This window comes from Panthera leo, chromosome F2 (assembly GCF_018350215.1).
Source record: "Panthera leo isolate Ple1 chromosome F2, P.leo_Ple1_pat1.1, whole genome shotgun sequence".
NCBI classification, from domain to species: Eukaryota; Metazoa; Chordata; class Mammalia; order Carnivora; family Felidae; genus Panthera; species Panthera leo.
In genome coordinates, this window is record NC_056695.1 from 61,674,813 (window position 1) to 61,688,804 (window position 13,992).

A 13,992-nucleotide genomic window follows, 5' to 3' on the forward strand; every position below is an offset into this window, starting at 1 on the left:
CTATCATTTATCCTAAGAGACTGGTTACGGATGTGAACAAAGATTTTTCTTTGGGAATACTTATTGTAACATGGCTTACATTGACCGAATGTTGATTACAATATTTATCCCATAATTATAAGAAAATTTAAAAAACGTAAATTTCCAACAGTTAAGAATTGGGTAAAGAAAATATAGAATGGCCATAAAGCAGAGTACTATGCATTCATTACAATTTGATTATTCAAGATGTGATGACATAGAAATATGTTTGCTATATATTATGTGTTTTAAAAAGCATGTTATAAAATAACATGTATATATAAATCTTTGGGGAGCAGTGCAAATATCCTCCAAGTCTCCCTTTTCATTGCTTAACCTTGTTTTCCCTACTCTGAGATGGGATAACTGATCCTCTCTGATTAAAGACACATTTTAGGTTTGATTTACAAGTAGATTTAGCCAAAGAAACCAGGTTATTTGCCATTTAGTTTGGAAAAGAAATTTCAACTTGGCAAATCATTTACATATTGGCAAGAGCACGTTCTCTTTCTTAATGTGATTGAAGCCACCAGGAAAGAAACATTAATAATTGGCACCTAAACTTCCTTTTAGTCCTCAGCCACCTTGACTATATTCCATTTAATGAGAATAAAAAACAGACCATTCCTCAAAGAAGTTCAGCCAGAAAATAAAAACCTGACTTTGTGTAATTTCTGCTGATGGATTGCCTATTCCTGGATGCTATGATGATTTCATGTCAACAGACATTAAAATATAATTGTAGATGAAAACAAGAGATGCCTGGGACACTAGAAAGATCACAGTTTAATCTGGGTCAGTATTAATATCCTGAACATTAAACTCAGAATGTTTCCTTTTTAACAGATTAAGGAAACGATTCTTAAACCATTTTGGCAAAATATTAACTACTGATGTTAGGTAAAACTTACATACTTCTTATGCTATACTGAATGCTATTTTAAGAACTTTGTGTTTATTAATTTATTTCACCCTCATGAGAACCCTATGAGGTACAGACTAGTGCAATTCTGAGGAAAATGAGGCACAGAGAGGGCAGGTAGTTTCCATAAGGTCACAGAACTATCAAGACCAGAATCAGGATTCAAACCAGGTGGCTGTGTTCCAAAGACTTTGGGGTACCTGGGTGGCTTTGGGGTACCTGGGTGGCTCAGTCAGTTGAGCATCCAATTCTTGATTTCAGCTCAGGTCACGATCCTGGGGTTGTGGGATTAAGCCCAGCACCAGGCTCTGCTTAGTGTGGAGCCTGCTTGAGGTCCTCTCTCTCTCACTCTCTCTCTCACTCTCTCCCCCCACTCCTTGCCCTTCACCCCTGCATGCTCTCTCTCTCTAAAAAGAAAATAAATCTTAAAAAAGAAGATTGGAACTTTAACCAGCGCACTTGAACAGCTCATCTGAGTGAGGTCAAATGCAAATAAAAACCTTGGATCCTCTGCAGTAAACAAATACCTCCAGTATATCCTCCAAAGTATAGCTGAGCCTCAAACAGTAGGAGACATAGCCTAATTCATTCCCCCTGTATTATGAGTTCCTGCAATCAGACTAACATTAAGGGTGGCCAGTATGGAACGACTCAGGTGTCCATTAATAACTTCTAGTTTTCTCTTGTCATGAAACTTGGTGGAAACGCTCAGATTATAAAGCAACACCATGTTTAATTTATTAAGTAGGTTTGCTCAACGTGTTTTTGCATGCTATGCATTTGTTGAAACATCTGTGAGGTAGGGTTGGACTGAATTTTAAAGCTGCTTCTCCAATGGGCCTTCTAATGTGCTCTCACACTTGGGATTCTATCATCAGTAACACCGTGGGGCCAGATTTTACAAGTAGCACTGTCAGAACCATAGAACCCCGGTCTTGGCAAATTCCTTGCTGAGACTCCTTTGATGGCTTGCCTTGTCCAACCAGACCCTGACCTCTCTCTCTCTCTTGAGGACAGGGAGTAGGATTTCTAAAAAATTCCCTCCGATGCATCTAGCACAGGGCTGAGTATACAGTAGTTGCTTAGAAAATACTTGTAAATAAATATTCAGAAGTCACCATTTTACAGATGGACAAACTGAAACACAAAACATAAAACTTGATTGATACCCGAAAGGAAATCAACACCCCCAAGTGCAGTTGGGTGTTTGCTCCCCTGCAACTTGGTGACATTGGTGACTGATGTTTTTTTCTCTAAAAATGTCCCAAGAAAGAGGGTAGAAAAAGCGATGAGGAGATGCCCCTGGAAAGGAAGGAGAGAAGAGGGATTGACAGGAGGTTCCTAACTGGATAAACCTGACTATGATGGTCCTGACGCGTGGCGCTGCATTCACACCTGGAACCATTTATAAATTCTTTTGAGAAATGCCAGTCTAATAAATACTTCGCCATTCAGTAATTCACGAGCTCTACACAGTAGTTGAAACCAAAGGAGGTAATGGTCACAGCTGTCAGGCTCCAGATGCTCTGGACCCGGCCTCGCCATGATGTCCCAGAGCCTGCGTGGAGGAACACTGGGAACTGGGCACATCACCAGCATTCACCCTGGCCAGCTTCCAGCAGCCCCAGCTGCGTCTGGCCTGGAAGACGGCTGCTGGCAGCACCGTGGTGCCCGAGAGGCTGGGCGCTGGGATGCATCCGGGCGGGGAGAGTTGGACCTGCACCCAGCACACGTGGTCCAACCTCCTCTGCCTGCCCCCCACCGCCCCGAATCTCCCCAAAGCTTTGCCTTCCCCAGCACACAGAGTCCTCCTGAGAACCGACACCTTTCTGTCATCAACAGAAAAGATGGAATGAAAACCACTCAGATGAAAAGTCATGTCATTTATTAATAATCTCTCTCTCTCTCTCTTTTTTCTTCTTCTATAAATTGGAAGGAAACAGTCTTTGGTGACACTTGCTATAAAACAATCTATCTTGGATGGCAAAACTCAGACATAAAGTTACACAGGTCAATGAAGTAAATCAAGATCTATGGCTTTGTATTTTCTCGCACACACTCTCTCCAATGCACTTCAGGGCTTCGTTGCATTAATTAATAGTCTATCACAAACGGGGTAAACACTTCCGAGAAGTCCTGTGATGATACTACAGAGATATCGGCAACATTGTTAGAAAACTGTCCCAAATGTACATCGGACACAAAATAAGGTATATTTTTTTCTTTTTTTCTGCTTTACAGTTTGCCACCTAAATTAGTTCGTTTTTACTGCCTTTCTTCTACCCCTCAACATATCCTACACGTATTTTTCTCTCAAAGTAAACATACAAGGTTCATTACATGGTAACCAGGTCATTTGCATGGCCCCAGTTTTAGTAATAATCACAACCCAAAGGAAAGGGATGTAGTCCTGTAGGAGAAGAACAAAGAACTATTGCAGAAATCAAATGGCCTTTGAAGCCTAAAGGGCAACTTATTACAAAAGTAGAGTGACTGTAAAGCTAGCTTGACTTGATTTTAAACAAGGGTGGGACCATGCCAATCTGAGGGCTTTCTTGAGGGCGGCTACTTGCCTCTTGTTCCAGAGGATAACACAGACTTCCTCACCTACTTAACTGGGCTGTGGAGGTCAGCAGTTTGGAGAGTTCATCTAGGCTCCCAACATGGAACGTGTTGGAACTTTAATGACAACTACAGATAAGAACCTGCTAAGTAAAAACGATGACAATAAAATCCTTTGGTTTCTGGAAAAGGTAAAAAGAAGAGATGGTTTTCAGGAGTCATCTTCATTATTGAGATTATTTTGTAAATAGCAGCTTTTCCATATCCATCCACAGCATCCAGACAGTCTCACGGAATCGATGGGGGAGGCCGTGTTCTTAAGGAGGCTGGATCCCATTTTTAAAAGTAGACCCGGAGTCGAAGAATCATCTAATGTCTGAATGCTGAAGTTCTAAGACTGAGGGAGACAAGTTCAGCACAGTTTGATATTAATGCTTATTGACTGAAAACGCAAGTCAAAACGACTTTGTCCCCCTCAAGCATGCCTGAGAAAATGAGGCCGGCAGTAAAAGAACTTTCTGGGTTAAATCTGGCCAAGAATGACAAAGCCAGCTGAAAATGGAAACTAGGTAAATGAATTCAGCAACTGATGTCCTGCTGCACTGGCTGCATGTCGATTCTATTAACTATTAGAAGGCAGGGACATTTTTATTTCAGAGTTCATGGCAGTAAGTGGTACTTTTTTTTTTTCTTTTTTTTTTTTAACTGGAGCTCTCAGACCGGAGGGAACATAAGACACGTTCAGGTCTGGAAGTTTGCCTCAGCTTTTGCATCCTTAATTCAGCTTGTCCAGCAAGAGCCTTATTCAGATTCTAACCTGGCAGAGTTCTCTGCCTTTTCCCTACTCCTGCCCTCCAAACAGGTTTGATGAAAATTTCATTAGTTGTTAAATCAAGAGCCCACTTAAAAAAAAAAAAAGAAGGCAGTATATGGGTCTCTTCATATTCATTCATGTCGCCCCCGGTTAAATTAAGTTCAGTAGCCTTTATGAAAGGCCACCGGCACGACAGACCTTCAAGTGACCAGGTATCCAGAACAGCTAAAATAAAGGCTAACATAGCCTACTGGAAATGAAAAACAAAAATCACTCCAAAAGAATAACTGAAGGAAGTCCTTTGAGCAGCAGTGGTAACAAGAAGAAATTAAACCGTGATGCACATGAGATTCCGGGTAGGAGAGATTTCACTTTCTTCTGAAGCATCCTCTGGAGACTGTGCTTTTATGTCCAGGTGGGTCCACCTAGGTATGTGATATTTTGTGCACGGCTACCGGGGTTAGTTCATAGATTTTTCTCTACGCTCTCCGTTTTCGGTTATCTCGTTTTCAACAAAGGTGATCTATTTCAGGTATGTGCAAACTTGATTGTGTATTTGCAAACCATTTCATGTAAATACAGAAGCCAGCTTTGAAAAAATTATTCTAATGTGGAACTGGAAAACGTGTGGAAATCCTAAGTGGCTGAGTCCTCTACGGAGTTTCTGCATGTAATTCATTATGGGATTGGCATTGTACTCTGGCCTTGGCTTCTTCCCAATTCATGTTGGCCCACTTAGGGACACCTGGTTATCATTAAACTTGACTGAGAGAGATAACTCTGGACACCCTACAGAGATGCTTATGATTTGTCAACTTGCTGCAGTGAAATACAACTCTTGCCTAAGTGAATTAAAATTACATCTTACTGCTGAGCCTCACTGATTTGCTAAGCATTGTTCAATTCCCAGCTGTATGTTCCGAATGGGAAAAGAACATACTAGCTAGCATCCCAAAGAGATTTGCTCAGACAATGACATGAAATGAAACCATGGAGATTTGAAGTGGCTGAGTGTGTCAGATGTTCTCATTTATAATTACTTTTTTTTTTTTTTTTCCATGGAATACATACTGTTCGTGGAGAATATGCCCTGTGAGCTTTGGGGCAGGTAAATCTGGCAGGGCAGTCCCTCAAATCCATTCATGTGACTGACTGGTACAATCAGGGACACTGCTCTGCAAGCCAAGTGACAACATGAGTTTCAAGTTGGCTTGGGGTCATTGAACAAAACATTGCATGCGTTTTTGCAAAAGAGAAAGACGCAAGAATAATTTGGCATTCCTCAAAAATTAATTTAAATACAAATTTGCAAAGGCCAGATGAGTAAGGATTAATTGCTAACCGCTGAAGTCACTAAGAGTTGCAGCTTAAATGACAAAGAACCTATTAGATGGGGCATTTCAGAGAAACAAGTGCAGGTACCGTGGACCTAAGAATTAGTTTTCAACAAATACGAAGACAGAATCGCATCCACTTAGGAGAAAACGTCATGCTTGAGAGTGGGCTAAAGCTGGGTCAAACTGGATGAGAGAGAGAGACTTCAACAACTGTTCTGAGTCATGAGGCTGCAAAGGAAGGCCCCCCCTTTCGCTGAACCTCCTTGCCTGCCCACCACTCACAACACAGCGTCTGGATGCGTGGGCCGGCCCTCGTGCTGTCGTGAGGCAGCATGGAGTCACCTCTCTGGGACTCTGCAAACACCCAGTGTCTGTCCTGTTTGTGGGGGCCCTCCGTCCTTGCTTTCTAGCCCACCCCTCTTTCCCTTCCGGACGTCTACAAAGCAAGAGGAGTTCAAGTCTCCCGGATTTATGGTTCCCACTGACCTAAGCCAGGCACTTGGAATGATTGGAACATAATTCTGTAATGGGATTTTCTTCTAAGCAACACTAGAAATAAGTTTATGAGCTATATGGGAGTCCAGGGGGAAAGAACTAAAGTGCGCCTTGTTTATTCAGAGTAACAGGGGGACCCAATAATGTTCTCTATTCTCTCTTGCCTCTTCCCAGTGGAAGGAGGCATTTGATACCAGAAATCTCCGGCTTTTAGAAGGGAGTGAATGGATACATATATATTTTCTGTTTCTATTTGCAGTTTCACAACAATCAGAGACTGAAAGCAGCATTTGCAGGAATAGAAGTGTTCTTTTTAACAAGAAGCCCTACACAGCTTCTCCGCACACCGAAACATTAAGGTGTCAGGAAACGGTATTCACATTTGTTTCTGATTATTTTGTTTGCTGGATTCTTGCTCAAAACAAGGTTTGACCAAAGAGTGGTATAAGGATCCCAGTGGTGAGGTGAGGTGTACCCTCAGTTCCTTGTCAGCAATGCTCATGTTCAATGGGGAGAGTGTCTATATGATTACTTGTTTCTCATGAGAAGCTTCTGAAACTCGAGGTTTTCACAAATACAAAGAGCTTGTCTTGTGATTGCTGGTCTGCCATGGACACATCCACTGTTCCTTTGCCTCTAAACCAAAGCCTTCCCCCAGCTCTCAGAGGCCCTGTGTCAACGGTTAAAGGTACAATCTAGCCCACATCCCTGAAGAGCCCTGAAGAGTCACTGTTGTGGGTCGCTATTTCCATCTCACTAATATGCTGGTGGATTGTCTGGATGGTTCCTTGTGTGCACTGAACACTCTTAATTGTACAGTCTTTTCCTGCTGCTGACTCCCCCCATCCCCCAATGCCAAAGATGATCAGACCTCTGTGTCTCAAACATAAAGTTTTCTGCTACAACTGTCTACCTGGAGGTCATAATACTTTCTCCCATGCAGCAACATATTAGAGATAGACGTTCAAGTGGATCTGCAAATTCGGAAGTGGAAAACATTTGCACTGGCAAAGTGGAATCATGAACTTGTCTTAAACTTAGGCTCAGTTATTTCTTGACACTGGGTGGAGTGACTTCTTGTGTCTTCCACGAAGTCTGAGCGTCTGTAACTGCTGCGAACCCTGCGTGACCGACGGCAATGATGTTTGTGGGAAGAAGAGTAGCAGCTTTGAAATATTCACAACCAACACAATTTTGATTAAAGAAAGAACTCTGGTTTTTAATAGTTTTGATCATTAAAAAAGTTTAAACCTGCATAGCAATCATTTCAAAAATAATTATTTAATGTTCCATAATTAAACTGTACACAACCTAGTCTTGGGACATAGAAGCCAGTGAGGTGAGTTTGAGCAGTCCTGTGCAGTCCCAGGAGCCAGGAGTCGAGTTTTCATTGGCCTTTTTTTTTTTTCTTTTTTCCTTTTTTTTGTCATTCTGTTCATCTAAGATTATTTGGATACTTGGCACAATCTGGCTCCGCTGCTAGCGGATCTGCACTAGGAAGAGAGAGCAGCCTGACCCCGTCCCTTCTCGCTGCCCCTCCCCCACTTGGCCGGATTCCTCAAAGTCGCTCAATGTCTCGGTATTTCTTCCTCAGAATGGAGACCTGGTCTTTAAAGAGGACAGGGTCGAGCCTCATCTGAGAGTGGATCAGCGGCATGTAGCCAAACCAGCTGGCAAACGTGTTCATGCAGCTCTGTCGCTGGGCAAAGTGGTCGGGGTCAGCCCAGCGGGAAGCCCGAGAAGTCTGGGGAAAGGGAGAGAGACGAGGAAGACAATGAGACAGTGCAAGGTGAGCTGGAAGACCGCAGAAAACCAAGTCAGGTTCCAGGGCAAGTGACAGAGCTTGGGGTCTGGACGGGCCACCAAACGTCCCACGCGCCTGCAGAAGATGATGACAGCACTAGTCCTGGGTTTCAGCCTCGCCAGAAGGTTTTCCCAAGATACGCGACTTTCCTTGATGTTAAAAACAGGCGAACAGACAAAGCTCCATATTGACTAATTCCCTGGTCTGGAATGATTTACCGGTTGAATTCCAACTACTATGGTCAGTAAACATAAACCTTTGTGCTTGCGATCAAATACTATGACTAACAATGTGTTTATGGTTTCAAAGACAGTTTCTAAAACCTTCTGGTTTACTTGGTTGATTCTGGGTAAGTAGGAAAGATGCCTACCATCTCTTTAGCTCTCTGTGTTTCCCCTAAGGTTGGTTAAATATTTTTAGATCATGTGGATAACACTGATTTAAAAGAAAGCCTTAAATGGCTTAAGCACTGAAATTTAAACAAGCATAATATCTCTGAAACCATGTTTTTATGAAACAAAGAAAAAGGGAGCTACCAGATTATGGGGGAAAAACACAAACACATTTATCAATAGGCAACTGTACAATGATGTATATGCACGTGTGTGTGTTTTTATTCTCATGTACTGTTAGAAAATACTTTCCTAGGAAGGTACGTTTTACTGTGAGAATCACTCAGAGTACTTAAAAACCTAAGTGTCAACGTGCTTGAAAGGAACCATTGAGGGTAAACACGAATGTCAAGTTACCTCTGAGCAGCAGAATAACAAACAAAACACTACTGGTAAAGTGTTTCCATGAAGCTCATTTGAGCCTCATAACAACAACCTGGTCAAGTTATCTATCCAGGTAATAACATCCCCCCCTTGCATAGATGAGGAAGCTGGTTTAGGGAAGTTACATTTACTTGTTCAAGGCTAGAAAGGGGCAGATCTCGAGTTCCATCCTCTACCATTTATGGTAGGAGAACTCTACTTGGTAAGTCAGAGAAAGTTTCTAATTAAGCTGACCAGTTGAGTTCATAGCAGAGCAGACTGTCCCAAAGGGCCAGACTCCCTACCCCCAGACATTTGCTCACATATGCAAATGTATGCAAATGGAACTACTGTCAAGAGTTGCTTAGTCTCTCTTACAAATGAAAAAAAAAAAAAAAGAATCCAGTTGAGTCATTCAAGTATCATTTTTGCCTCTAGATTTCAACTTTTACATAGATACATTTCCTGTGTAATAAAAACAATCATACCACATGATATCCATTTACTTCACCAGTCATACATTCAACAAACTAAAGTGCATGATAGGAAGCAGGGGCACGTATAGTACATATTAACTAGATACATCAAGTTATACCTAAGGCTGAATTTAGATGTGTCCCCAAATATGTGCAAAATCACTTGAAATACTGGTTTGGTAGAACTGGCAAGTCTATGAAAAGAACACAAAACCAATGCCTAAGAAAACATGTGTTATTAGAGTTCCACCCCTAATTAGTGTATAACCTCAGGGAAGTTCACTGAACTCTCTGAGCAAACAATGTTAAAGGAATGTTGTATCCCTAAGTGACATAGATGAAAATGGCTAGGCACACAGTAGCCACTCAATACATCTTGCTTGAATTTGAATACTCTGTCAGCCTTCAAGATGAAAAATTCTTGCAAATCCTCTTGCTTGTTCTTTTAGTAGTTAGACGGAAACAAAATTTTCCACTAGACTCTTTACTCATTAAGGACAGCAGCTCTGTCACAACCAGTATCTAAAACAGTGTCCGATACTCTACACATTCGTAAATACTGAACTATGAAATTTTATATACTTAAAATCCTGCACGTTTTTTGTTCTTACTAAATTCAGTGAATGAAAAATCATCAATTGTGTTAACATGAGCCCTGGCTAAGTGTTCCTTTGCAAGTTGGATTCTCGATTTAACTTGGGTGGATCTAAATGGTCTAAAGGTTTTTGGCTTCTTGTTGGTACTGGGCTCTGTCCAGGACGAATAAAGGCGGATGAACTACAGCATATCTAGATCATCTTGCTATGGAACCTAGAAGTGTAAAATAATGAGCAGTGGAAGGAACAGAGCCTGGGATTCAACTCCCAGTTCTGTCTCTAATAGTAGGTGACTTGTGGCACTATATTTAAAGTCTCTGGATCCTAATTTCCTTAGTTGTAAAAAGAGAAAGTTGAATTATATTTCCTTGCAAGTATCTTAAACTTACTACTACTACTTACTACTAACCTTACATGACTCAACAATATTTTACTTTCATAAAAGTTTTCATACATGTCACCCCAACCCCATGAAGTAGACTTTTACTATTTCCATTTTAAGAATGAACCAACTGAGTTTCAGAAGGTAGCTGACTTGTGTAGAGCCTATAGATGTTAGTTCTAGGTGAAAATCAAGGCTTATGACTCCTGGTCTGTCACTGTGATGCTCACCCAACTCAAGAGCACTTACCAGAAGGCTCTGTTGAAGACAGTATTATTAGCTATTCATTACATAAAGCACCTACAATAAACTTACATAAATTCTTGTAGGTCTTTAACTCTGGATAAGATACATCTTTCTCATGGCACTTTGTAGGTCATGTAAGAGCTTTTATGTTCTTGATAGAAAGATACCCTTGACTTAGGTCTTCCTATTCATCCATGTGCCAACCATATACTTCCTTAAAGCTTTTAGGTGTGTGTGTGTGTGTGTGTGTGCGTGTGTATGTATAAACACACACATATATTTCTTCATCATGCTTCCTAGAAGAACAGTGAGTCCTTATTACCTTAGGCTGAACCACCAGAGAGCAAAGCAGAGGAGGAGAGTTCTATTCTTACCTGCCCCATCATTGTCTCCTTATACTGCTTCTTCTGGGTGACTTTGATTGGAGGCAATTTTGTCACAGCAGACACCAGGAAATTCATGAGAATGTCCTCACAGTTGGCCAGTTGGTCCACCATGTTCTTCAGGCTGGCTGGCAGGTAATGGGTGTACAGGTAGTGATAATATCTGTAAAAACCAGACAGGTTTCATAGGTGGCCATCATTATATAATGACAAGTGGTCTTCTTTGACAGGAAACCTATACTTACTCTTTGAATCCCTAAACGGATCACAGATGATGACAATAGCTATCACTTATATGGTACTTACTATATGCCACATAATGTTCTAAAATGCTTTACAAGAAAGGCCTCGTGTAACCCTCATAAGGAGCCTATGATACAGGTACCGTCATTACCCGTGCTTCACAGATAAGGAAATAACATGCAGATATGCTTGGCCAGTGTGACTTTAATATCAGGGTGGTTGGTTAGAAGGTGAATATTCAGATGGTAAGAGAAGTTATTCACACATTATCTACCTATCCTTAAAAACTGCTGTACAATTTTAATTATTGGCTTAATCAGAACTGTATTCAACTATCCTATGGCTCTGAGTCCAACAATATTCCATTTTTGTGGCCTATAAACCATACATTTTTACACTGTTAGATCAAAACCCTAATTAATCTGGTGGTCAATCATTATGGAGAACCCAAAATTAAGTTGAATTATTTCTCCCTCTACTATTTTTTCTACTATTAAGAGAGAGATAATAGCATATATTTATAGGAAAAATCATTTGAATGAATCAGATTCATTGAGTGGTAGGGACAGGAAGAAAGGGAACAATGAACTTTCAAGGGGCAGAGTCTTAAGGGGCACCCGGGTGGCTCAGTTGATTAAGCATCCGATTCTTGATTTTGGCTCAGGTCATGATCTCACAGTTTGTGAGTTTGAGCTCTGTGTTGGGCTCTGCGTTGACAGCATGGAGCCTGCTTGGGATTCTCCCTCTCTCTCTCTCTCTCTCTCTCTGTCCCTCCCTTGCTCGCTCTCTTTCAAAATAAATAAACATTAAGAAAAAAGAGGTAAGGTCTTAAGATCAAGATTCAGTCAACCTAAATGCTTCTACCTTGTGCACTTGCAACTCTGTCCCTGAGATGGCAAGACTCTCTATTCTTTACTAAAGAAGACTAGGTTAAGATTAGTGTGTTCACCTTACTAAGGCAGAAGAATGGGGAATTTATTAATGACTGAGTCACTAACATTAGCCACCTACACTCACTAATTTGGTAGTCTTACCCAAGTCCCCTGGCTTTAAAGACCAAATATATTTAAACAACTCCCATATGTGTATCTCTATCCTTGCCCTTTTTCCAACATACCCTTTTGGAGGTCTTAGCATGCACAAGACTGAACTCCTGTATTTTCCCTAATACCTAATTCAGCTATATGAGCTTTTTCCATCTTTTAATGACTCCTATCCGTCCAGTTCCTTAGGTCAAAAAAACTTCGTCATCAGACTGGAGCATCTTCAAAATATGCCCATAATCTGATCCCTATTTACTACCTCCAGTGCTCCCTTACAGGTCCCAGGCTCTATCATCTCTTGCCTAGATGTCAATCACCTCCTAATAGGTCACCCTGCTTCTACCCTGTCCCCTGTATCATCTGTTCTCATCACAGCACCCAGAGTGGATGCCTAAAAAAGATGTCTCTACTCTGTTCAAACCCTGGCACTGGCTCCCATGCCTCTCTCCCCTGCTTTCCACTCACTCCACTCTTGGCACATTCGTCTTCCTGATATTCTGGCTCAGGGCACTCGCTTAGTTCAGCTGTTCCCTACACCAGAGCACTCTTCCTACAAATATCCTCTTGGATGATTTCTTCTCAAGGCTCTGCTCCGATCTCACCTGTTCAATCAGGATCACCGGCCACCTTCGAACCTCCCCTCTACCTTCAGCACTCATGATCCTTGACCTGTTTGACTTTGCCTTTTTGCTATATAACTCACCCCCTTAACCTATTGTAAAATTATTATGAATATTGTGTCCTCCCCTTGTTAAAAGAGAAAGCCTACTTAGGCAGGAATTTCTTTTCCTTTTTTTTTTTTTTTTTTTTTTAATTTTACTCAAAGGTAAACCCCAAGCACTCAGAATGGTGCCTGGGAATGCACAATTAAGTATTTACTTTTGTAGTTGTTATTCAAAATGTTCAGTTACTCAATGTACATGAGTATGTCCTCCAACTTCAGACAAATTGAAGATGTTACTCTACCATTATTTCTGGAAATGCAGTAAGCAAGGGGTTTTCCTGGTTTCAAAGACACATGCTGGCCACATTGACAAAACTTGTACAGTGATGCAAACTAATTTTTATTAATACTGTTAACAAGATCTGGCCCAAGTTCCGATTGATGCAACAGCCAGAAGCTAATCTACAGGAGTTACGTAAAAATCTATATGAGAGATGTCTAAATTCCTCACTTGTGGTAAATAGCAGCTCCTGTCAAAACCATGGAGTAGTCGTTTGTCCACTTGGACGTGTACCCCCACCGTTCCTTAGAGTTATCCCAGAAATGGCTGCGCGCGGGGTACCCCACAATCCTCTCGGGGAAGCTCTGCCACACTGTGAAGGCAAAATCCACCTGCAGGCAGAACACAAGCCAAACAAGCAATCAACAGCGTCAACAAATGTCAACAAAACATTACCTTCCCCCTGCTAATTCATAATGCGAAATCCCAGGACTGTTGCCCAACATTAATTCCATGTATTCATCAGCAAATTAAACTGACTGCTTGACATTTTGCCCATAATTATGCACATTTTAATGTTTTCTGTTGAAGAAACTTCAGATGAGTGTAGAAATGAAAGAAGAAAAGAAATTGCCGATAGGTCCTTCAGAATCCAATTTGTTCAAGAAAAAACACAAGTCAAAAAAGCAGTTGCTTTCTCCCCTCCTTCCTCTAGGGTGCACGTGACCACTGATTCACACGAGGCACAAATGTGTCTGTTTTATAAACGGGAGATTTCCTGTATACATCCAGAGTATGAATATAGAGCACACAACATGACTAGCATACGGCAAAGCCAAAGTGACTAGAATCAAAGCATCCTCTTAAGAGCAAGAGAAAAGATGCTTAAAAACCACACAAGTTCTACCAGAAATTCAGAGCAGATATCATAAAGAAATGTAAGTCTGACCTCTCAGCTTTGAAGATGCT

At 41.3% G+C, this 13,992-nt stretch overlaps 1 protein-coding gene across 1 annotated transcript in view; it reads right to left on the bottom strand.

Moving 5' to 3' along the window:
- Positions 1 to 7,343: 7,343 nt before the first annotated feature.
- EXT1 (exostosin glycosyltransferase 1) overlaps positions 7,344 to 13,992 on the bottom strand; it is a 286,181-nt gene continuing 279,532 nt past the window's right edge. Inside the window, exons 9-11 of the mRNA XM_042924329.1 lie at positions 13,255 to 13,415; positions 10,785 to 10,956; positions 7,344 to 7,895 (exon numbers count right to left, since the gene is read on the bottom strand). Of these exons, the coding sequence (XP_042780263.1) occupies positions 7,710 to 7,895; positions 10,785 to 10,956; positions 13,255 to 13,415 (519 nt within the window). The 3' untranslated portion in view covers positions 7,344 to 7,709. The remainder of the gene's footprint in view (positions 7,896 to 10,784; positions 10,957 to 13,254; positions 13,416 to 13,992) is intronic.